Consider the following 25,641-nt stretch of genomic DNA (forward strand, 5'->3'; position numbering starts at 1 on the left):
ATATGCTGCCGCTGAAAAAAATAGCTCCTGGTACATTAACAATGAGCAACTGTAATAACTTCAATTGTAGACAAGCGTTAAGATATGAAGCCACTTTTGCAATAACTGCAGAAACACGATATTCTATATTCCAAATATACGATCTTGGTGTCTCGCAATTCGCAGGAAAAATATGCAAATTAGCCAGCCATTGACCCACCAGACGTGACCTCATACGTAAATGATTGTTTTGCCAGACTGCTTTACGCAAGAGTTTGCTGCTGTAACGGGATCACCGCTATGTTCCAATCCAATTAGACTGTCTTTTGTTTACAAGACAATTACATCGTCTGGAATTGTCGTGGGGAAGCTGGATAGAGGTTTTGCATCGCTTGGACAGGCATGGTCAAACCTGTTGTGCATTGTTACTAAATTAAAATTACCAAAAACACCCTCTGAGTTTATAACTGCTGTGACTATAATCCAATATAAGTCTATGCGATGAATGCATGTACTCCTGTTTTGAAAACAAGCTCAATCTTTTTTTGATAATTAAACCACATTCAGATACCAATGTACATATTTTTGTTTTATTTCAACTTCAAGGTTCAAATATTTTAACAGTCAATTTAAAAAAGAGTCAGCATATCTGTATACACACATGTCCTGAGAGGTATGTATAAATTATTCATTATATTCATTTCTTTACTTCCCCTAGGAGGCCTCAAGTAAAGCAAGATCTTGGATATGATAAACACAGACAATAGTTCGTGGAAAATTTTACCGGCCATTTTATTGGGTTATGCTAAGCAGCAGCTCAATGAAATTATAAGTCACTGAATAGTTTATTAAGAGAAAAGAGGAAGAAACTCTTAGTTTTAGTTTCAAGAGGAAAAACTTTTAGAACTTCAGCCAAGGAAAACCCTGTATCCGTACTGGTGTGTGTTATTACTCTGTTACACCTGAGTAGGTGTCCCTCCTATTCTGAACGCCTTAATCTTTGCTGCTCCTTGACACCTGTGGATGTCACTACTATACACCTCGGTAGGTGTCCATGCAGTCTTCGGATGTCACTCCTTGCATCCAGTCATCCCTGCCTGCATCACATCTTCAATGCTGCATGTTATCCCCCACTGAGTGTGTCGTCACCCAGCACCTGAGTAGGTGTCCCTCTTTCCTGTATTACTCCCTGAAAGCCTTCACGACACCTTAAGTGCCACATGTTGTCCCCACCTCAGTAGGTGCGAGTCCCTCACATCTGTATCAGTGTTGTAGGTGAGTCCATCAGAATTCCAAGTCATCACAAGTCTACTACAAAGCCAGTGACAAGATTTTGTGAATTTGCTTGTGATTTACCTGTGACTGGACTTGTTATATACTTGACTAGTATGCTTGCATCCCATTGTCAATTCCCCAATTACTGTGTGCCTGCCCTACATGTTGTACACCTAAGTAGGTGTCCCTCCTGCCCACATTGCATTCATGCTTGCAGCATACATGTAATGCCCTCATTTCCTGTATTCTTGACCAAAATTGGATTTGGAATTGTTTTTGTTCCCCTAATGCAGCCTGTCCCCATCCCTTGCAAAGGCCTTCAAGCCCCACGGTAGTCTTGGTTCCAAGACGTCCTAAGCAGTGTGATCTTACAGTGCGCACAGGTTATTGGACTGTGCAGCTATTCACCGAAGCAGCACTGCACACATGCTTAAAAGCCACAAAGGATATCTTGGGAATCTTGTTTTTCTGCTAGTGAAACTCCAAGCAGAACTGATTGGCATTTGCATATCTGGTTTCTGTACATACAGCTACAGTTTTTGTACGTTGCGTCACCTGACTAACAGTTTTCAGAACAGCTCTTTTGTTTCAACCACTGCGCACGCGACGTTATTTTGCATATTAAATCACGCCTTATAGCTTTGCAAGATTCCCAAGGCGTTCTTTGGGTGCGGTTCATCAACCGAGTCAAGATCATGGATGGCCCTTTGGGACCAGGAACATGCACGCTGCTGCGCCGTCCAAAGGCTGAATCGAGAATTACCCTGCTAAGAATGTCTTGCGCCAAGACCTGCCCCACGGCAGTAGAGAACGCTTTACAAAATGTAGCTTGAATATAATGCACACGAGCAATGCTCAGAATGTCTTGGGTTTGAGTGCCAAAGTTCCTAAGACATTGAATTGATTCATCCTGTTGATAATGCCCTCTACCGCTGCGGTTTCACCAGGATTGAAAGGGACAGGCTGTACTAGGAGAAAAATCAAGATCAAGTCTTGGAATCGAAATCGAGTCTTCAACCAAGACTACATCACGTCCCCGCTGTCTGCATCTCTATCAGCCTATCCAGGTTCTGTAGTTGGTTCTCATACTGTGCCCGGCGACGCCGCAGCAGCTGCAGCAGCTCATCGTCCGCAAACTCCTCGCCGTCCGACGACGACGATGCCGAGGACATGACCTCTTCACCGTCCAGACGACCTGGGCAAGGGACAAGAGGTTGCAGTAAGGAGACCAGATCAGGAAGTGATTGGACTGGTTCGAGTGTAAAATGGTCAAGGCGAGGTGTAATTATTGAGCTAGCTCTACAGATGGTAACATCTGTCTATAAAAAAGGCCACTTTGAGGGAGCAGGGTCAAGTTGAAGCGCTAAGAGAAAAAAAGTTGATGAGGACCAGTTTCAAGCAGTTGTACTGCATGGCATTTTGGTTGGTAACCTGCTTTTGCTATAAAGCAGGGCTGGACTTTTATGTTTAGCAACATGGGTGATACATACCAGTGAAATCTCGATAAGTCAAACTCTGATAACTCAAAACAACTGTTAAGTCAAACAAAGAATCCATTGCCTTCAGTAGTATAACAATGATATACAACCCTGCTTAGCTCAAAACTCTGCCTATGTCAAATTTTGAACCTGTTCCCTTGAGGTTTGACTTATCGAGATTTCACTGTATTTGTGCTGCTCTATGAACTTTGCACCCTGTGGATGCTGGATTAGAATGAATGCATGGCAACAAATTTACAGTTTTATATCATGTAGGACTGGCAGGCAAAACTTGCCGGCATCCATGAGACCCTAACGAGTCAGGCGGCCGTCCACATGTAATGGATGAGTATAAATAAGTAGCCACTTCCAGGAGTTGGGTAAAAATGTAACAGCTGCCAGCGGCAATCTGATGTTTGGCTAGTGATGGTAGATGTGTTTTCTTTTCTAAACATCCCTAAAACACTGCATCCCTGCCACAACACTTTGAGATAACTATACAGGAACAAAACCCCTTGGCATTGTGGCACTATATGTGTAGCCATCAAAGCATACATGGAAAATTGTCGAGTCATTTTTCTAATCTAAACAACAAATCAGGATATGGACAGAGCTGAACATGTTTTTTTGGGGGCTTCCTAACTCTACTTGGCTCACCAGAAGTCTGTTTTAAACAATTTCTCTTCATTACGCCTCCCCATCTTGCTAATCTAACCATTTATTGTTTCCTAATTAAAACTTGTGTGTATTCTGATCTTCGTTGTTTAAGTTGCCTTCCCTGTTCTTTTTACAATTAGCCACAAACTACATCTTTCGAGGAATGGAACATACATGTACCATTTCCTTGGAGAATTAAAAAAAGCATACACTGGCACGCAGTTTGGATGCCTGGTAGTGGCATAAATCCATGGCAGTGAGTGGGGGGAGGGTTGACCCAAAATCCTAAATTGCCCGCCTGTGAAAATTCGAGGGGGGGGGGGGGGGGCTGGAAACTAAATGACACTAGAAGGCCCGGTTCAAGATACAATTGCACATCTTAGATGCAATCTTGTCAAAACGTTACATTTCTCACCACAAAAATAGGGTTGGGGGAGGGCGAAAATGCCCCCCCCCCCCACCCCACCGTTCAAAAATTGGGGTGGGGATATCCTGCTCTTGGTATGAGAAATTGAGAAGTTAAGGGATAGGGAGTTAAATAAATCAAGTAGCTACACAGAATTACAAAATACAGCAACAACTATACACAAACTCTAACAATCATCCCACATTTTTCCTTCTCCCACTGCCCTGCAGCCCACTGCTGACTGGCAGCGGCTTGAGCAGGGGAGGGGGTCACTAGGCCCACGCTAATCCCTTTCACCTTCAGCGCACCGTTCCCGAGCAACCCTTTCCAACTGCCCTAGGCGTGGGATTAGTAACCTATCCTTTAATATAAACTAAGTTCTTACAGAGATCACCCACCGCCAGATCGTTTCAATCACAAATAGGACAAGTGCTGAAATAACGATTGTGACGCCACAGGGGGTTATCTTAATCAACAAGTTGGATTTTTGAGTGGATTTACGTTTTTTTTCAAGGGGGGTGGGGGCCTTGAGTGGGATGAAATTGCTTTAATGCTGATGTTGATGAAGATAAACATAAACATTTAGATGAAGATAAACATAGTGAAAACAAATCTGAGAGCTGCTAAGTGACTATTAATGGGTGAGGATTATACATGAACCTTAACCATATTTTTTAATGCGAATTTTAAAGTTGTGGTTTGGAGAGAATGTGAAATTATTGTATGTTTACATAACCTTTATGTACGGATTTGAAAGATTAGTTAGTATACAAATAACGAATGTTTATGAGTGCAAAGGTAAGAATAATTTCATGAGGTGTCAGATGGAATGCTCCATTCCACGAGGCGAAGCCAAGGGGAATGGAACCTTTCATCTGTCACCTCATGAATATTCTTTTTTCCATTGCACAAATGTAAAACATTCATTATTTGTTTAGCTGAATAAATCCTCGTTATCTGATTGGTCAGAGCATAGTGTGACCGTGCAATGGAACTTTTATTAACCTTGGAATAGAACTTCTATTTTTGTGGTGTGGCTGGGCCATGGGTTGGGACAAATAAATTATCAAAGACATGTGATCAACGAACCACCAATCAGATGATGGGGATTAATTCAATTGTATAATTGGTTTCATATTGAGAGTCTCCTCAGAACTGATCTTGTGTGAGTGACTACTGCTACAATTTATAAAGTAATAAAGACAGTTGTGATTAGATATTACTCGTGCAGCATTCATTATTACCGGAAGGTTGGCGAATTGTTTCAGGAAATCCGACAATCAGCAAAGATGAATAATATCATAGAGGTTTTAAACCTGAACACAGTGAGACTTTGGAAGTGTGCTTTATTGTCAAGAACGGGATTTACAAATGATTATTATGAGTTAGTTTTACGTGGAATACAATGCATTTTTATTTGCCTTGTTACAAAATGCATCAATCCGTGATTGCATTTTGAACAGTGAATCTATTTATATGTACACTTTTTTATTGTAAAATATTCAAATAGGCACAATTCACCTTGAAAGGAGCTGAACCTCTGTCAAAAAAAAAAGAACGTCAGAAAACATCCAGCACCTCAAACACAATTGAACAGAAACCAGTGAATTGTGGGTACGAGCCATACATTATAACACTCACCTTGGAATGGAGCAGAACTCTGAGACGTATGTGACATCATAGAGGAGTGCATGCTGGGAAGGCTGTCAATGCTTGACTTGGGTGTCCACACTGACTGATCAGGTGTTGTGAAGAGACGATCGGAAATGACCTGGGTTGTTTAAAAGACAGCGCTTGAAGTTCTTTTTAATTCTGATATTTGTCAGTTTAAACCTGATTTTTCTATTTATACTAAAACTGAGTTGAGTTGGGACCGAGTTGACTTGGAACCGAGTTGACCTGCGACCATGTTGACCTGGAACCCTGGGACTGAGTTGACCTGGAACCGTGTTGACCTGGAACCAGGAACTGAGTAGACTTGGGACCGAGTTGACCTGGAACCGAGTTGACTTGGGACCGAGTTGACCTGGGACCGAGTTGACCTGGGACCGAGTTGACCTGTGACCATGTTGACCTGGAACCCTAGAATTGAATTGACTTGGGACTGAGTTGACCTGGGACTGAGTTGACCTGCGACCATGTTGACCTGGAACCCTGGAACTGAGTTGACTTGGGACTGAGTTGACCTGGGACTGAGTTGACCTGGAACCATGTTGACCTGGACCCCTAGAATCGAGTTGACTTGGGACCGAGTTGACCTGGGACTGAGTTGACCTGGGACTGAGTTGACCCGCGACAATGTTGACCTGGAAGCCTAGAATCAAGTTGACTTGGGACCGAGTTGACCTGGGACTGAATTGACCTGGAACCGTGTTGACCTGGAACCAGGAACTGAGTAGACTTGGGACTGAGTTGACCTGACACTGAGTTGACCTAGGACTGTGTTGACCTGGAATTGAGTTGACTTGGGACCAAGTTGACCTGAGCCCCATAACATTGCCCCCTGGCGCAGAGACTCTTCTGTTCTATACATGCCGCTCACTACACCATTAAGTGGTCCTCCTCTTCAAAAAGTTGGACATGTGCCAGGTTAGGTTTAAGTTTGGTTTCACTCGTGAAGTTTCAAGATTAATTAATGTAAAGTTGGATAGTCAACATACTCATAACCTCAAATTTGCCATAAGGATGTTAGAGGACATCTGCTGAGGGCAGGAGAGGCAAAAATTGCAACAACAAAAAATTGTTTAAAAGCGTTTCTGAAATTTAGGTCTCTCAGACTAATGCAAGGACTGACGAAGCATTTAAAATCTTGGGAAGACCCTTAACAGGATTCGAATCTAGTACAAGGGTAGGGGTAGGGGGAGCGGGATTAGGTTAAAAAAATGCAAACATGTAACTGAATAATTCCAAATAATCACTGTTTTTATGATTGGTTGTGGTACTCACTGCTGAATCAGATTGGAACCAACTAGCCATACCCGGCAAACTCGGGTAAGTAGGTCGTGGGTTCGTGTCCTACCCGAGAAACTTGTGAAATTTGTTCTCAACACAATACTGAATATACAGTGTTCATAAACAAATTATGTTGATGGACTGCAAAAACCAATGTTATACATCCCAAATAACCAACTGGTATTTTGATTTTAGAAAATGATCTTGCCCCTACCTGGCCGACTGCTGCACCGATGGGTGATGAGGCATGGACGCGCCCGCTTTCCCGGCCTCTAGTTGGAGGAGTTTGCATACCCTCGCTTCTAATTTCCTGTTCCACCTCTCCCTCAAATTCGCCATCTGAATCTCTAAGCCGCTGTCCCATTTTGTGCCTTGCCTGCTCTTCAAAGTCAAGTCTCTGTCGAGGAGAATCGTCTTTGGAGTGTCCTCTTTGGGGAATCCTGTTGTCATCATCACTTTTGTTTTTGATTGTTGGTTTTGTAGGTTGGGAGAGATCTGGGATAGTGGACAAGTAAGGAGCAGGTTGCTCCCTGAGATGCTTCTGATGATCTTGAGCATCGTCTCTAGGAGGGAGGTCTCCTCCCGAAGAAGCGGGATGCAGAGATGCTTGTTGCCGGGTTACCGATGCCCTTGACACTCCTGTTGCTAGGCGCTCAGGGGCATCTGCAGTGTCACTTCTGATTCGCTCACTGTTGCGATGCAATGCTTCGTCTGGGTTGCGATCATCGGGGCAAGGTATGATGTCACAGGCCATATGCAAATGAGGAACAATGGGACCGGCGGTTGGTCGTACGCTGGGGCTTGCTATGATTGGCTCAACCCTTCTCTCGTTCTCGTCCATTTCTGATGCATGAGGGCGCTCTTTATATTTTTTACCTGACTGGTAATCCGCAGCCTGTACGGGCCTTGCATAGATATCATGGAGGTCGTGAACGTGTGACCTTGAGGTCACCGCTGGTTCCCTGCGCACATGATCATGAGACGTTTTCCTGGTTCCCTTGTCCCTGACTGGCACATCTTCACCAACAGAGGGCAGCACACCGTTGGTCTGGGTTGCAATGGTTTGAGGCATCGGACTGGTGCCTGTTGTTTTGGTCAGTGGCTTTGATTGTTCGGTCTGCAGGGTATCGAGCCTGGAATGTGAAAGAAGCTCGTGCTGCCTCAATCGTTTCCTAAAGTCATTGAGACAGGAACCCTCAACAGTCTGTTTCTGTGATTTAAACGAAACACAGGGAACATAGCCTTGTCAGAGTGCAAAGAAACAAAAGAAACCTCAGAGCTTAAACCTGTTTTTGTTGTTGTTGGGGGATCGAGGGAGCTCCAAACTTTGGTACCGCGTGTTGGGCATCATCTCTGGCTCCAGCAACAGATTTCAAGAAATAAAAACAGTTTGGACTTGCACACTATGAACCTTTCGCGAAATATGTGACCTGTCATATCATAATGAGAAATAACCCCCACCTTTGACTTTTTACATTACATGCATCATGTTAAAGTGCAAATCATTGGCTTTCCAAGGATACCAAATTTATTTATGTAGCTTAATTTATTCCAAAGTTATGCCACTGGAAATCCAACAGTGTTCTGCCGAACTTCGTCAACCTCATTTCGAGAAAAATGGCTTTGAAATAAATAAATATGCAGTGCGCCGCCAACGGCAGTGAAAAGCGTTCTTCCGTTTTCAGCTTTGGGGATATATTTTTTCAACAAAAATGCAGTGTTAATCTTGGATATCTTGGCTACTCAAAAAAAATGAAAAAAAAATATTGATTTGGACATGATTTTTCTAGTGTATCCAACTTCAGGTGTTGATTACTCAAAACATGGTTATGGGGGACATTCCTCATTTTGCCACAGTAGGTCACATATATTATAACTGAAATGTTGCGCAGCATGAAATGATGAGCAACTTACGCAGTAAATTGTGGTGTAAGTGGAGCTGTGCCATTGCGTAATGTTTCGTGAAATAGGCTGCAGAATAATTAAGAAGCCTTTCAGTAAGTATCCTAATGAGTTTTCTAAATTTCAAATTATTCAAATTTTTCAAAGAATATGATGTGCTTGAAGGAATTTCTAAACTGTTCTTTTGCATTTAAAGGGAATGATTCCTTTACAAGAGCACTTTGTATATATTTCACTTGGTTTCTCTAGGGTGCCACACCCAAAAGGGACCTTCCCTTTAATGTCCAAAAACAAATTGGGGATAAAATCCTGAACTTGGGTCGTATCTGACAACAGTCTAAATATACAACCAGAAGTTTGGACCCCCCCCCAAGAAAATTTCAATTCATACCTCCACTGACACTAATTGGCATTACTTCCCCTGCTATACTTTTAACGCAGGCTAGTCACCAGCAGTCACATCACATGTCAAGCAAGCACTGTGACTAGTCAAACTGGGTCATCAGACAAAGCAGGCAAGTTGTGGTCACAGCTGTTTTACCACTCACCGGGAGTCCACGCATACATGTAGCTGTATCAATTTACTTAACTCTTTCGCTTCGGAATTTAATTTACCGATTTTCCCCCGTTTGGACGTAATAAACCGCAGGAAATTCCGCCGTGTGTCGATGTGGACGCCGCCATCTTTAAATGTATCTCTGTAAACAAACTGCTCACAATAACCTGCAGCAGACCCCGGCCAGACGGAGAGCCGCTGGCAGCGGCTCAAACTAGGGTCAGAGGTTATACGATATAAATTATGTAGATAAGGCACACGTCATGGGGATACCCCGTTTATTCACAGCAAAGTCACCGAGCCACTGCCAGCGGCTTGCCGTACGACATGTACAATTTTTGTGTGCCGCTGTCAGCGGCTCGCCGTAGCGAAAGAGTTAAACAGTTCCAGGCCGTCAATCGTGCTTTACGCACGCTGGGAATTCTTAACTGTTTGAGACACTTGTTTGAGTTTGACTGGAAGGACTACTTGGCACAGAATGCATGTTTGCATAGGAGGGTTAAGCACAAAACCAGGCTACTGACAAAAACTCACGTCCAAGCTGGCGCCTCTTGATGCATCAGTCAACGGTCCCCTCCTGACGGTCTGCCTCCGCGCTTCCTCCAATCGCCTCCTTACCCTCCACTGATGCAGGATGTCATCCTCCGGACGAAGCCCCGCCTTCTTTCCTGGCAATTGCCCCTCCCCCATTGGGGGAGGCATCTGGAAGCTCCGCGTCTGGGCTGCGGATCTCGGCACGTCCCCGATAAAGTAGTCTGGTTCCTGATAGTTTGCTGTGGTCGATGACACCCCGACTCCATTAGAGCTGACAGCAGGCTCACTTAGTATTGTCGATTCACTGAAAGAGGTTAACATCACAGCATAACAAGTCATTTGTGATCTGGATTTGAATGATGACTTCTATCCTTTGTGCTGGTCCCAGAGGGCCAGCCTACAGAGATGAGACCGGCTTATGGGAAAAACAATCGGAAAATAGGCCTAACAAAAATCTGTGTCTGAAATCTGTGCCGCATCTCAGTTACACATGTAGGTATGTAAAATACAGTTCATGCCCAATTTCCAGACATCGCCTCCTGTTTTATTTTAGATCCTAGTTTTGTAAGAGCTAGTCGCATATATTGGCGTTACTTAAGATATGCCCACCTTCTTTCAAGGAGCCTTTCTGCTCTTGTCTGCAGGTCGTCCGTGTCCGTGTCCATCCTCTCGGAGGGTGAAACGGATGACAGACTCCTCCCGTAACTCCCAGCTGAATCCCTCCTGCCTGGACTCACCAGACCACCCCTTCCCCTTCTGCGAGTCCCCACCCCTTGCGTGGGGAGTTGGGGTGGGGTTCTTGCGTCGTCCTCTGACGGGGTTGAGGTGCGGGAGGGTGGGGCCAGCCACCAGAAGTCATTGCCTCTTGCTGCCTGTTTTTCCCGTTCCCGTTCCAGACGGCTTCTTGGTTCGCTGTAGCGGAAGCGCTGAATGTATCTGAACACAAAAAAAAAAAGGTAAAAGATAAGTGAGTGAGGTTTGTGCAATGGTGCGTTCCCTGCCTTCCAACTCTCTGTAACCTAGGTTTGATTCCCATCTAGGCCTTCCAGAGCCTTCTGTGGTACATGGTGATTTGTTTTTGTTCCATGGAATACTCGTCTGTTTTTTTTCTACCAACCTCCAAAACTGGTCATTTCTTCAACATCTTCTTTCTCAAGATTTTGTTAGCCTTTACAACTTCATTGCCTGTGTACTCTGAGTATCACTTGATTTTTATTACCAAAAAGAATTCAATCAAATACATACAAAAGGTATAAAGTTGAAAGGTATCATGTCGCTGCTGAAATAGGCCATATTTTTTTTAGGGTGCTGGAAAGACTTCATATTGGGGGAACAAACACAAAATTATATTCTTTTTCAATCTTTAAGGTTTAATATTTCTACTGTTTGTACCTAGATAATGGCGGCAGTACAGCGCCCTCATTTTGGTCAAAATATGACTAGTTAGGCTGTGTCAGTATGACATGGCTATGGCTGAAAATTATGTGCATGTTTATGGAAGCGGCTGCAGCCACTTCCATAGACCTGTGTGTTATTTGCAGCCATAGCCGAGTAATAAGGATGTGGCCTTTAGCAGAGAATGAGAAGCAAACGGCCATGACTCACTTGGCAAGAGTTGACCCCTCAGCTGGTTGCTTTTGTTGCGGCTGCCTCCCTCCCTTGTTGTACCTATTTCTCCACTGGGCTAGGTAGTCAGTCCCTGATGTAGAAGCACTGGACTCGGACAGCTGTGTTTTCACTGTGGCTCCTGGTTCTTGAGATAAAATATCAAAAGGCTGTGCTGAAAAATTGTGCATGACTGAAAAATACTTTCGTAAACTTTTTGAAAGACACCATGCAGATAATTTTATTTTACAAAATGATAGATTTGAAATCCCAGCACCAAGTTTCATGGCTCTGTTCAGTACATTAATATATCATTAAAACGTCAAAGCAGGTTGCTAAAATACTATCAGTGAAATCTTTTGGTTGTGATTAGCTTTAAGAGTCTCGCATTGAAACCCACTTGGTGGAGGTCCTTGTAGTACCTCAATGGTCACTTTTGTTGGTGTGGCTGTTAGCAGGGATGTATAGTCGAGTCCATCGCAAGTCCATCACAAGTCCTCCAGTCCCAATTCAGCTCACAAACTATTCAAACGAGCTTTGACAAAGGCATTCCTTTGTTGTTGTTCATCCACTCTTACTTGTGACTGGACTTGTGAATGGACTTCTGAAGGACTCGACTACATCCCTAGTTGTGAAATTCATGGGAACTTCCACTGAAATCATTACCAGTTTGTAAGTGACTTTATCGTACACGAGCAAGCGCCCATCGGATAAACATTCAAGTTGCGTAAACTTCCGGTTCCTAGCGCAATGCTACACCGCGTGCAGTAAGTGTGATAAGTTGAGATGACCTCACACTTACGAACCAGATATGTTATAGAATGGAAAAAAAAAAAAAACGATTGGAGAACCACATTTTGAAATTTACAATTTCTCCTACCCGATTTCTGACCATAAGTGGTCGGGTATGAGAGTGAAATCTTCCAAGTTACCTTCACGTGCTGTGCTTCTCAAAGATACAGTCGTCCCTTGAGAAGGTGGTCTGTACTCTCCAGGGCTCTCAATGGTCGACGGCCGCTCACTGGTGGGCCAAGACTCGTCAAATTTGGAGGAGGCGTTACCAGGGCTAGGGGTGTCATGGGTGGGCAGCTCCTTGGCTAACATGGTGTTGGCCCTCGCAAGGAATTCTCTCTCCGCTGGGCTGGGTTTTTCAAAGGGTTTATCTTTTCCTTGAGAGGCTGATGACCCGATGACATCATGCTTGGACAATCTCTCTGGGCTTAGGTTTATCTGCAAGACAAATTCAGTGAGACATTTGGTTACTCTTTTCTTTAAAATTTAAACATGCATTGAGTACATAAGAGTTATATTTAAGAGTAATAAAACAACGTTTAATCATTTAATTTAGAAAATTCAGGCAAAATGTGAAATTGATAGTTATGCTGAAATCTTCTTGAAACGGGCGACAAGATTTTGGTGAGACTTTTTTTTTTACGAAGTTGACAACATGCATATTTGTTCCAGTGTTTTCATAGTCCAGTTCATCACAAGTACACCACAAGTTGGGTCAAAAGTAAATCACAAGTCAATTCACAGGCACTATGAATCAGAAATGTCTGAAAAGCTCTTGTTCCAAACGAAAAGTCTGAAACGTGAACAATGGCCATTATGTTTTAGACATTTTAAGCAAATTGTCAAAGCCACTTATGTTTCAAACATCCTGTTCACCTCAAAATAATTGAAACGTAGGCCTTCCAAGAAACTGGCCTGTCAGTCACCTGGACATGTCTGAAACTTAACCATGTTAACATGGCCAGTTTCTTGATAGAACGCCATGGTCCAGTGGTTACGGTGTTTGACTCATGTACGATGGTACGTGGGTTCGAACCCTGCCAGGAAGTTGGTGTTTGAGTCCTTGTACACTTAGCACTTAAGACACTTAACTACAATGCCTCTCTCCACCCAGGAGTATGAATGGGTACCTGTGAGGGTAGAGGACCGATTGAGCGCTGATATCGGCTGCCGTGTGGTCTCATGGCCTGATGAACGGGGGAATAATTGTAAAGCGCTTTAGATTGTTGAAAGGATGGAAAGCGCTATATATGCATTACATTTTATCTATTTTACGCTTCAAATATTTTGCCGTTAACAGAATGTACACCTGAAACGTAAGTGGTTTTAACAGGTTGATGTTTCCAGGAGTTGAGATTGTCTGTGGAATGTTTCATTGACCAAATGAGCAGGGTAATAATAATATAGCGCCTTGAACACCAATACTGGTGGATACGTGCGCTTTGTAAATACACATTATTATAATTCTGTGCAACTGCAGGCCCATCTGGCCCCTTATCATTCATCGCTTCACTCAATCAAGGCACCTGTACACTTTTAATGTGAAAATAATGATAGAATTAGACATTGTTACCTTTTTCTCAGTATCTGAAATGTGTTTCTGTAGACTAGGATGGTAGTGGGCTGCTGGCAGAGGCTCATCTTCAAAGGGATTTGACCTAAAAAAATAGTTTAAAAAGTACAATGCATTAATTTTTAAATCAATTTAGAGGTTTGTTCGTTTTCAATTGCCAATCAATGGTGCATACCGAACAATTAATTAACAAACTGACAAAACCAGTGATAATTTTACAGTTATTAAAATGAGTTATGAGCAATTTTGGCAACTTTCATGATGTGTATTATTGTTTATGGCTCATTAGGATTTTTGTTAAATAAGCAACATATTTATTCAATAATTCGAATTTATTAATTAAATTAATAAATTAAATTAATTAATTAAATCATTAATAAATGTATTTACTTTTAATTTTTTTTTACCATTTTATATGCATAGCGTTTTAAAGTTAAAGCATGTAAACATTAGTATGAATTATTGAGCCTGCAAGTAAAATAATTGTTTAAAGTAATAAATTTAATTAATTAATTAAACTAGTAATGAGTTCATTAATTTTTTTTTCAAATTATGCATTTTTGAAGTGTAGGCCTACACAGCGCTCGAAATGTTATGCAAAGTATTAAAAAAAATTCAATTAATTATTAAATTGCTAAATTAATAAAATTAGTATTTTTTTAAAGAATAATTGTACAGTACATGTAATATAATTTAAAGCATTTAAAAAATAATGTAAATGATTACTATAACGTCAAAAATTTTGAACAATTGAAGGGATGATAATCATTCTTTTACGTTAACAACGGGTTACCCCTAGGAAATTATGATTTATTTACATTTAAGAATATAAATAAAATGCTAATTAGTTTTACTATATGCAAGGCAAAAAACCTTGAAGCTTTTCTCCATTTTCGAACAACTTCAGTACTCTCTCCAAGCAATCACCGTGCTTACTGATTGCTTGCCTGGTCCCCTTCCCGCCCCCGCCCCCTAAAAACTTCTCTGATACATGTTTGTAAGCACTGCTAAATCTCAATGTTTTCATTGACCATGTTGACGCTAATCGAATTCCACTTTTTATTTATTTCTTTGTTCATTAATTTATTCCATTATTTATTAATTTATTTCTCCATGTACTTGTGAAGTTGTGTTTCGAACATTTATTTTTCTCCATCAACGAAAATCCCGCCCGCAAGGTTCTCGAATTGCGATCGCCTTTGCCATGTTTGCGCAAGTTGTAACGTGCGCACGCAAATTAAAATGGCGCGGTGTAATTTGCGTGCTTCGGGAGTCCCTCGCGCAAGTTTAAACTTGCGTGCGCAAGTTTAAACTTGCGCGGGGGGACTCAAATTGCGCTCGACAATATTAAACGCGCACTGCCGCCACTGGCGCTAGCTGGAGTTACCCAGCCCTGAGTTTTATCATTGGGTTGTCTATTAGGGCTGGAGCGCATTTTTCTCAAAACTTGTAGTATTTGCAAAAAAAAATTGGAAAATGTTCAATTTTGTCCCCGTTACACATTAATTGCAACTGCAACCATGGCAACTCACCCCAAACTTGCCTGGAATAACCATTACACAGGTCCTTGAAGTAAAAAACGATCCACGATGAAGATTCAGCCTACAATTGCAGTGAAAACAGGAGGAATAACCGCTAACTTGACAACCTTGCTGGATTGGCCAGGACCGCTATTGGTTTGTGCACAAACAAATTGTGTACAATGAATGGCGGTCGATTAACAGGCACAGAGAGCGATCGCTGTCAACTAATCGTTTTGCCGGCTGCGCTGGCTGTTGGCGCGTGACGTCACGCGGAAGCGTAACACCCGATGACTGTTTCATGCACTATTGGTTGCGGTTCCAGTACCAAAGCTGTGATGCGAGTGGTAAACCTTATACTAGTGCATGAAACAGTCATCGGGTGTTACGCTTCCGCGTGACGTCACGCGCCAACAGCCAGCGCAGCCGGCAAAACGATTAGTTGACAGCGATCGCTCTCTGTGCCTGTTAATCGACCGCCATTCATTGTACACAATTTGTTTGTGCACAAACCAATAGCGGTCCTGGCCAATCCAGCAAGGTTGTCAAGTTAGCGGTTATTCCTCCTGTTTTCACTGCAATTGTAGGCTGAATCTTCATCGTGGATCGTTTTTTACTTCAAGGACCTGTGTAATGGTTATTCCAGGCAAGTTTGGGGTGAGTTGCAGTTGCAATTAATGTGTAACGGGGACAAAATTGAACATTTTCCAATTTTTTTTTGCAAATACTACAAGTTTTGAGAAAAATGCGCTCCAGCCCTAATAGACAACCCAATGATAAAACTCAGGGCTGGGTAACTCCAGCTACACTGGCGCAGTGTTTTATTGGTTTTTATTCAGCGACCGAATTTTCGTTTTGGAAACCTGGATAATGTTGCTTTTAGGATTACAATAGTTGAAGCATCTACAAATACTCTTACCCTTGCCTTGTTTTAAAGAAAAGCGTATCCATATTATATAGTTTCTCAATAACAGTCACATCTTTCACCACAAATTTTCATTATTTATTTTTTTTCGTGCGCGCCGCCATTTTTAAGTTTGTATATTTGTTTGTGGTGAATTCCCTACTCCAATAACAACCTCACTCAAAATATATTTCAATATTGTATGAGTGTATATTCTATTTTTAGCACAGATTTAAACAAAGGTACCTATAATAATATATTTTTATTAAAATATAGTTATTTAGATATAATTTGATCAATAAAATAAAAAATAAACTAATATTTGATTGTTTTGTTTTTATTATGTTGGACTAATTGAATCAAATTACATATGCAAATTAGTGTCACTGGCAACCGTGAAATCAACAACATGGCGGTTTTTGGAGCATCGGAAAGTTACAAAACTTGAGAAAAACCTTGTAATTATTGGAATACTTAAACGGATGAGGTACAAATTGATCGATTGAACGAAATAAAGAGGTAATGGATTGTTAAATTTGGTCGTATGTGTAACTGTTGATGATCGAACCCCATATTCCCATAATCATTTGTGTTTTCACGACGGTGTCCGCTCATCTGTTGAGCAGAAAGACTTACTTAGTCTGGTACCTGTCATTGGCAAATACAGCAGAACGCCTAGTTGACGATTGGGTATCAAACATATCAAGTTTGTTTAAACTTTTTTTATGATTTTTATTTTTTAAATTTATTTGGATTCATTTTTTGGTCTGTAGTACTAGTAGGGCCTATTCTTACACATAAAACTTTACTTTTTTGGGGACTTAAAAATTAATGTTTACCCTGACAAATCTTAGTCTGGTTCCGCAGACACACACTGTCTTTCATGTCTTTGTGACTTCGTATTCACGAGACAGGAATCAGACCATTTTACAATTTTGGACTTTCAGTTCCCCTTAAAAAAAGAAAATGTAAAACTCTAATTAAATGTTGGAGTCAATTTAAAACATGTAAAATAGGCCTTATTAAACATGTATAGGCTTAGCCTTAGGCCTATTCTAATTTTTTTTTTAATGTCACTAGCCGGGAGTCGGGCCTGCCAATTCTCATATATTGAGCATAAGACTCAAGAATCTCATGTAATTCTCATGCTCTCACGTCACACAGGATTTCTCAAGCACAAAAAAAAGTAAATAAATAATTGACTCTAAACTCAATATTCCAATAATGATGTTTAAATGACGAAAATTGTCAAAGTGGTTAGAAATTGCCTTAATAGATCGCACCACAGAGCCATTACTATTATAGGGCTTCGCGCTCGACCCTTACGCCATTAGGGCTTCGCGCTCACATTAGCATGATTAGTTTTGATCAAGCTCCATCACCAAATTCTCACTCTAATACCTCTTACTCAAAGTTGGCAACCCTGGGGAGTTGAACCGGGGTTATCATTTGTTGATCTCTCACTCATGATATACACACGTTATCCACTCGGCCACAGGTGCTGCACAAACGATAGTGGTAATTCAATACTTTATATATTGTAGGCCTACTCGTACATGCATACGTGTCAAAGAGGGCGCTGTACAATCTAGCCGGCTAAATATAGTTTACTGAAAGAAAGCCAGCTAAATATACACTTCCTAAGTTCCTTATTTATTTAGGATTTGGATAATTTGTTTGGTCTGTTTATACTAATTTGGTCTGTAGTATTGTTAGTCCTACATAAAACTTTATTTTGATAGACATGATACTTGATAGGTCTAACGACTGGTAAAGCCCAACCCGTCACCATGGTCAAAGAAGGTTGGAATTTGGAGAAAAAAGTGGTCAGACGTGAAACACATTTTTATTTCAACGCAGTGGCTATCGTTTCGACAGTCAGACCCGTCAATATTCGATGTCAGGATCCTTGACTCTCAGAACCAGACTATCAACAGAACGTTTTTTTCAGACTTCATTTCCTTTAAAAAAAACACCTCCAAAACCACGGATCACTGAGAAGAACGAATGAACATGATGGCATTATTCAGAGCGAGAGTGGGTAAATGCTAAGCAGTTTGCACACTCCAAATAACGCCGTCATTATATGCTTCCACCAATTAATAACCCCACCATATAAGAGAATAATAACACTTTAAGTTTAACAGTTATATTTGTTCTTTGCTTTTCAGAAATGCCAAATCTTAAGTCAGCTGAATAGCCTGCTAAAGAAGTGAGCTGCTCACTGGCCCGCAGTATGGAAGTAGACGAGAGATTACGATTCCTGGAGACACGTATCACGTCCAGCCTGAGGCCTCGCAATGACGACCTCAAGGCACTCTTTGCCAGTGATGAAAACCGGTCAGTTTTATCCCTTTTTCCTGTGTAACTGTTCATTATTGTTTTAAGGCTTTAACTTGGACTCCAAAACTTAATGTGGCTTGTCTTCAGGGTGACTGTAACATCATGGCCAAATTCTGCTATATATGCACTTCAAAAATCTGTCAGATTTATCAAAAATCTGTCAGATTTATCAAAAATCTGTCAGATTTATCAAAAATCTGTCAGATTTATCAAAAATCTGCCAAATTCCCATGAATTACTGGAAATACACTATAAACACTTAAAATCAAATGCAAATGTTGTAATATTGCCTTAATTAAGGTTCAAATTACATTATAAACAATCTATAGTCATATGAAGGTGTTATGAAATTGCGTCAATTTCAGTCAAACGACTGGTTGCGTCACGACGAAATCCGATTCCCAGTGAACCTCAGCACATAGACAAGGCAACCTGTCCTATTTTGCAAGCGATTGTTTGAAACGATTTAAGCTTATTTAAGATTTTGGCTTTTTTAAACAAATCTACCTTTTTTCCAATTTCCTATGTTTATCTGTCAAATAACCATTTTTGCAGAATTCTGCCAGAAATCTGCCCAAAAAAATCCATTCTGTCAAATTTTCTGTCAAACTCGTGTTTTTAACAAAAAATCTGTCAAAGTTAGCCAAAAATCGGCTAAAACGGTCACTATGCTTGTCTTGGAACAAGTGACTCAAAACATGGACGATTGTGTAGTTCCGGGTGGGGAGTTTGATTTGTTTTTGAGGGAAGTTTTGGAGTAAAATGAGGATGAAGATGGGCAATTCCACACCAAAGTGGACATGACACCAAAAAATTCAAATACATGTGACTTAAACAAATTTGGCATCAAATGAAAGGTAAAAGTCTATATTTTCAAGATTTGAAGTCGGAATTTTATTTTTTATACATTTCGGTACCAAAAAATAGGATTATGTAATAATCCTGTTTTAAGCCTAAAAATGTGATTAATAGTGATATGAAAGTATTCTACCAATAGACACACAAAAATATGTACTAATGCCATCAGTTTCTGTCATGAGAATGTATTGGTCTTGAAAAACCGACTAAAACTTGTTTTTAGCATTTTGCGTAATTTGTTTCGCTTCAGTGACTTCTAATATTTCAGCCTTCGAAAATGTCCTTCCGTTACTGAAAAAATACATATTTTTAATTTATTTTTAAAACTTGCAGTATGAATGCATTGAAAGTTATTGTGCAAAGCAAGTTTAGGTAGGCCTTCAATATGACATTATAACTGACACTGCTGTACTTCTCGTTTTTTAATTACAATTAATTAAATCACGTCCTTCCGTTACCAAATTGGTAACGGAAGGACGGTAACGGAAGGACAAATCGTATTTTTATCAAATGTTACGACATTTGCGCTCATGTTTGAAAAATGAAAATCACTGCAAATACATGCATGTATAATGAGCATTGAAAGGACATTCATGTGACCCACCTTCACAAAAGCGGGATAAGCAGGGCAAGGTGTTTATTACAAAGGAAGGCACAGGCATGTACAACATGTACAATGTACATGTACATATATGCCGATGTACCAGTACTTGTACATGTATGGAGTTGTTGCAGAAAATCAAATCATAAAGTTGCTGCCATCAGCATTCATGGACAATAGAGAAAGATACGAATTCTGTGAAGCCATTCCAGAAGCAAATTAAGTCAAAAATGAGATGGCAGAAAGTACCGGTACTTTGGGGCACTTTCATTCAATTTACATGTGTAAGACATGTGAGGTGCAATCTTTGACAAATTATGCCCAAGTTAACAATTTCAGTTTGGATGTTTAAAAATTAACTGTTACTACTCTAAATCATTGTAATTTGATTTCAAACATTGATTTTAGAGTTCAATTAAAAGCAACACCTAACTGAAGCCATCAGTTCTATCGGTAGATGTTTTTACCTTAAATGTACATGTAGGCTGGTCGCCCCCCCACCCTTTAGGTAAACCTTTGAACCTACTGGTATTATTATTAAAAGTTGTTGGTGAACATGTAACCAATATACTCAAGAGTTCAAATACTGTGTATTTCAACTTTTAAGGATTGAGGTGATGGGTTTGAAGTCTATTTCTGTAGTAGTCCTGTGTTCGTGAATTATGTGTTTTGGGTTGTTTTCGTTTTTCTTTTGTTATCATTAATTAGCAGGCTTTTATCTTTATCTCAATAGTTTCTTGGGTATAATTATTTATGCCAGGTCTGCATATTGTTGATTTCACATTCAGTTACACATTTCAGCAATTTGTTTCACTTGTATAATTAGTGTAAATTCACATTTTGTTCATGCTATAATTGAGTAAACCTTTTGTCCTTCCGTTACCGTCCTTCCGTTACCAAATTATAATCTGCTTAAAACGTTGTAATTATATTACCGAAACACTTAAAGTCAAATGAAAGGCGGTATAGTATAGATAAAGCTTCAGGGATTCCATTTCCTACCTTTAAAATATAATTGCCCCATAAAATTCACAGAGTTTACGCAAAACGCGAGTAAGTTGGAAAACCCTTGTCCGTTTTACCGTCCTTCCGTTACCGACCTCATTAATATTCATAATTCATAAACGGGAGGCATTCATGCCCCCCAAAAGTGTGGAAAATGAAAGTAGCATTATAGCAATACAATTGTGACATTTGTTTACTGTAACTATGAACAGTGTCTGTGATACACACATTTGAAATTTTGTTTAATGAGTGAAAACGTCCTTCCGTTACCGTGGAATTGCCCAGATGACAAAACCAACACGGAAATATAAATGGCCATCACAACGATGCATCTCGAATGCACAAAACCGTGTTGATTCGCATGGCTTCTCCAGAAAAGCACCACCCTGTATATTGCCCTTGAATTGACTTCTTTTTCTGTCTCGCACAGCCACGCCTTTCTGGAGTTTTGCAACAATGAAGACGTCCGTCGCCTCTTTGTCTTCACCCGAGAGCCCAAGAACACCCTGGTGGCTTCCCTGTCTCCCCCCACAGGGGTGCGCACCAAGGCTGTCTTCTTTCTCAAGACAAATCAAGCCTCCAAGCTGACGAAAGAGAACATCAAGACAGATGTGGTATACACGGACTGCGACACTACTGCCCTGACACAGCTGGATCTGCTGGCAAAAGAGGTATGCAAAGTTTCAGTTTCGGGTTTTGTCTTCAATCATCTAATTCTATAGTCCTTGGTACAAGAATGGGTTTTGGATTTTGTTTCCCTAAATTAGGGGACCAGCCAACCGATCAATAGCTCGGTGGTCGAGTGGTAAGACATCTGCACTAGAAAGCAGGAGGTCGTAGTTTCACTCGGGAGGTAACACACTGAGTATACAGTGTTTAAACGTCGGTGAAGGGCAAAACCTAATTTGATTTATAGCATCCCGACGCAAAATTCCATCTTATGAATAAATTAGGGTTCCCAGCCATTCTGGAAATCAAGGAAAACCCTGAAAATGAGTTTCCAGTCAGGGGAAACTCACAAGGATTGGACAAAAAACACCAACAATTGGGGAAAACTCAGGGAATTTGACAGTGACTCAGAAAGGTTTTCCCTAGTTTGGCGTATGTGTGTGTTGTTCCATCTGTGCCAGTTGTGTCCATTGACTGACTGAAAGGCTATGGTGTTCAAATATTCCCACTTTTGTGTGGAGGTTGAAACACCTGAAAACAAAACACTTCCATGCAGTGGAGGTTGTGTGAACTTTCTGTGGACTAAGCCAGGTCCACACAAGGTTTCCCTCTCTCTCGAGACAGGTTTAGGTGCAATTTTGGGTTATATTTCTCATTTTTATTTATTTATTTTATTTTATTTACGTCATCTTTAGTGAGGGTAACTCCGATCAGTGCAGGGCACTGCTTTCCATGGAGGCCCTCAATATGAGAGATATGAGACCCATTATGTAGCACCTTTAAGGGTTACAAGGTGCTGCGGCGCATATTGCAGCCACTGCCAGAAACACCGGGGCAAACCCCTTGTCTTAGCGATAAGTGTTACTGGGTTCTTTAACGTGCATTACACAACACACGGGACCTACGGCTTTACGTCCCATCCGAAGGACGAAGCAATAATGGTTAAGTGCCTTGCTCAAGGGCACAAGTGTCCGGGCCCGGGCTCGAACCCACGCCACTGTTGCCTCTGAAACACCAGAGCATGAGTCCGGTTCTCTTAACTGCTAGGCCATGACACTCCACTAAATGCCCAAGTGAAGATAATTGGGACAGTGAAAGGTCAGTTGTGAGGGTTACAGTCCATATGAGGTAAAAGACTTCCAGATTTCATAGGAGTCCAAATTTCATGTGACACCGGGCCACAGTGTTTGAATGTAACCTCTGTTTCCCTCAACAGCTGTGAAACTAACTTTCTTTGTGAAACCACTCTCCCCGCTAGGTTTACCTGCCCCTCTTGTGCACAGATGGCTTGATGACATACGGAGGAGTCAGCGCTGATAAGCTGATGGACATACTGCACAGGATGATGGGAAATGTGGAGGTCACTGAAGGTCATGTTGAGGTAATACCCTAATCTTTGCCTATCGGTAAACATAATGTTTATTATAAATGTGAAAAAACTACTAGTTTTCTGTTTTCTTTGGCTGATTAAGAATTGTTTCTCCCCTTTTTGTCCCCGTAAGGAAACGTCTTGAAACTGAATAAAAATGAAACATGAGAGAACTTTTTCACTAAATACATGTTCGCATGCATTACAAAGAGTATACTCAGCCTTTCAACACTTGCATGGCATTGTGATGTGAATGTGTATGGTGAATTGCGATCATGTCAATTTTTTTCTGGCATATCTGCTCAAGTATTTTGAATAAACCTAACTCAAACCTAACAACTGACACACCTGAGCGAGCAGGACACTCAGCGGGCATCGCAGTTCAACACAATGCCTAGGGCTCACAGCCAACTGACACACTCGAGCGCGCAGGGCAACCCACTCTAACACAATGCCCAACAGACAACCAATCAGAATCCACCAATACAAGCACTTCCAATCCTAACACAGCCTACTTAAGGAGTAGCATCTCCAACTCTCTTAAGTCTCCTGACGATGACTAGAGCAGGCTAGTCGAAACGTTGAGACCAAAGACAAGTTCTTTTAGAACTTAAAGCAGGACTGTTCTTATCAGAACAAAAAAAACTACTTAACAAAAGTTGATAATAAGCAGGACAAGTTCTTTTCAGAACTAATATCTTCTAAGCAGTAGTTATTACCACATGGTGTTACCGCAAACCGAAACGATACCTAAACCTAACTCATCGTGACCCATCTCTTCCCATCCCAACCAGGGTGATATCATCTTACCCCTCCCATCCATTGAGGTCCTAGCGGAGGCTGCTGCCTTACCTACAAGGAGAACAGCTGTCATCCATGTACTGGAATCCTCTGTCATTGGCTGGATCAAACAAATAAAGGTCAGTCGATTGACAGTCTTAGGCTGTGTCAAAGTCTTTTGTCTAGAGCTAGTGGATACATGCAGTTTATGAATAGATAGTGTTAGGCCAAAAAAAAAAATAAGTCGGTCTCTGGTCAGCGCGCGTGTCGATTTTAATCATGCGCGTCGATCTTTTTTTTTTCCAAAATGTTCCGCGGTAGCTCCAACAGCGCCCTCTATTTCCGCACCTCCTCAATTTTTTTTTACCAAAGAGCACCAAGGAATGGGAAATTGCACCAAGGCAAATGATCGAAAGCACCAAGGCAAATTTTGGAGGACACCAATGTACATGAGGACACCAAAAAAGCAAAATAGTACTTTTTATAGCTCCATGATAGTACCCACCTTGTCTGTACAATCCAAGCTTGAAGAAAAAAAAAAAAAGCAAAAAAAAAAAAAGAAGCCGCGTGGCCGCATCAATTCCGGAACTTTGGTCTGACCAGAGACCGAATATATTTTTTTTTTGGCCTTATCGATAGTGGCACTTCCTTCGCCTTCCAGAACTGCGACCTGGGTTCGATTCCTGCCTGGGCCAGCATGTGGATTGGTTTTCAGTCCCTACCTGATTCCGTGGGGTTTTCCCAGAATATTCTCCTGGGGTTTTCCTACGCCTCTAAAACTGTAATTTCTTCTCACTGTCTTCTCTCTTCAGGTTTCTTCAGGCTTGCGAGCTATAGTGCCTTAGGGCGCTTTTGAGGAATCCTTGTCATTGCCAGAAATGATTATTAATAACAATAATACCTCAGTCCTCAAATCGGGGAAGTGTGGCCTAGTGGTTAGGGTTCGTGACTCATGATCAGAGGGTCAGGGGTTCGAATCCAGCTGCTGGTTTTATGTTGTGTCCTTGGGCAAGCCACTTCACCCCCACTTGCCCCTCTCCACCCAGGAGTATAAATGGGTACCGGCATTAGCTGGGGAGTAACCTGCGATGGACTAGCATCCCATCCAGGGGGAGTAGAAATAGTCTCAGTCATTTCATGCTACTGAAACCGGAGATAAACGCCGACCTCAGATCTGCATCGTAAACACATCTCAGTATGTAAATCAAATTCAAAAAGTTAAAAACGACATTTGCAATATAGAACCCTAAGGATATGCCAATACATGTGTGCTTCAGTTTTTGGCCCAGACTCAAGTTGGAAGCACCGCCCTTAAATCTTTAGCTCCTGTTGTACTTTGCACAGGGATGGGTTCTGTGCACAGGGAGTAATAGGCAGGGTGGTTTGTGGCGGTACAGGGATTAATGGGACACTCACTGAAACAAACAGAGATGAAACTTTTCAAATTTTAATCTGAAATCAGATTTTTTTTAACTTTTCCAATGAAGTTTCAGATTTTTTAACGATCCCACAAAAATGATTATTTAAAGATTTGTCCACAAATTATTATTTTTTTTTCATTATCATTTCCAAAACAAGTTCATGAAAGTTGATGAAAAGTGCACATACAAATTTTAAAAGTGTACAAGTAGTAGTTTTAATCTCTTTCATGAATGGAGTGATTCTACGGTAGAAACACACCTAGGCCAACACTGATCCGATCCTTTTCCGGCTGGAGAAAAGGTTAAATACTGACCTATGGCATCGAAAAAATCAGAACCTTTTCCGGCTGGACAAAAAGTTAAATTCTGACCTGTGACATAGAAAAAATTCACTGGGTCCCACGTTGATGCACTGCACTGCGCGATGCTGTGGCAGCTCGGACCCAAGTTCAATTTCAAATT

At 41.2% G+C, this 25,641-nt stretch overlaps 2 protein-coding genes across 2 annotated transcripts in view; one reads left to right on the forward strand and one right to left on the reverse strand.

The window, feature by feature from the left end:
• Positions 1-547: 547 nt before the first annotated feature.
• On the reverse strand, positions 548-16,286 carry LOC119735978. Its single transcript, XM_038209955.1, has 9 exons — positions 16,149-16,286; positions 13,710-13,794; positions 12,277-12,574; positions 11,345-11,492; positions 10,349-10,675; positions 9,740-10,043; positions 6,962-7,957; positions 5,437-5,566; positions 548-2,449 (listed from the first exon to the last, which is right to left on the reverse strand). Exons 1-9 carry the CDS (start codon positions 16,178-16,180, stop codon positions 2,283-2,285), a joined length of 2,487 nt encoding a protein of 828 aa, XP_038065883.1. The 5' UTR covers positions 16,181-16,286; the 3' UTR covers positions 548-2,282.
• A 235-nt stretch (positions 16,287-16,521) lies between these two features.
• The window catches only part of LOC119735649 (dynein beta chain, flagellar outer arm-like), a 121,152-nt gene continuing 112,032 nt past the window's right edge, over positions 16,522-25,641 (forward strand). Inside the window, exons 1-5 of the mRNA XM_038209442.1 lie at positions 16,522-16,652; positions 18,305-18,473; positions 21,371-21,611; positions 22,868-22,990; positions 23,773-23,898. Of these exons, the coding sequence (XP_038065370.1) occupies positions 18,370-18,473; positions 21,371-21,611; positions 22,868-22,990; positions 23,773-23,898 (594 nt within the window). The 5' untranslated portion in view covers positions 16,522-16,652; positions 18,305-18,369. The remainder of the gene's footprint in view (positions 16,653-18,304; positions 18,474-21,370; positions 21,612-22,867; positions 22,991-23,772; positions 23,899-25,641) is intronic.

Source organism: Patiria miniata, unplaced genomic scaffold, assembly GCF_015706575.1.
Source record: "Patiria miniata isolate m_02_andy unplaced genomic scaffold, ASM1570657v1 HiC_scaffold_29, whole genome shotgun sequence".
Lineage (NCBI taxonomy): Eukaryota > Metazoa > Echinodermata > Asteroidea > Valvatida > Asterinidae > Patiria > Patiria miniata.

Bases quoted from the DNA above. Each gene is read 5' to 3' on its own strand.
- LOC119735978 (XM_038209955.1), bottom strand. From the start codon at position 16,180: ATGGATACGCTTTTCTTTAAAACAAGGCAAGG. The intron at 13,795-16,148 runs GTAAGAGTATTT...CTATTTTTTTAG, and splicing joins TTCTTTAAAACAAGGCAAGG to GTCAAATCCCTTTGAAGATG. The intron at 11,493-12,276 runs GTAACTTGGAAG...TTTTATCTCAAG, and splicing joins GAGAAGCACAGCACGTGAAG to AACCAGGAGCCACAGTGAAA.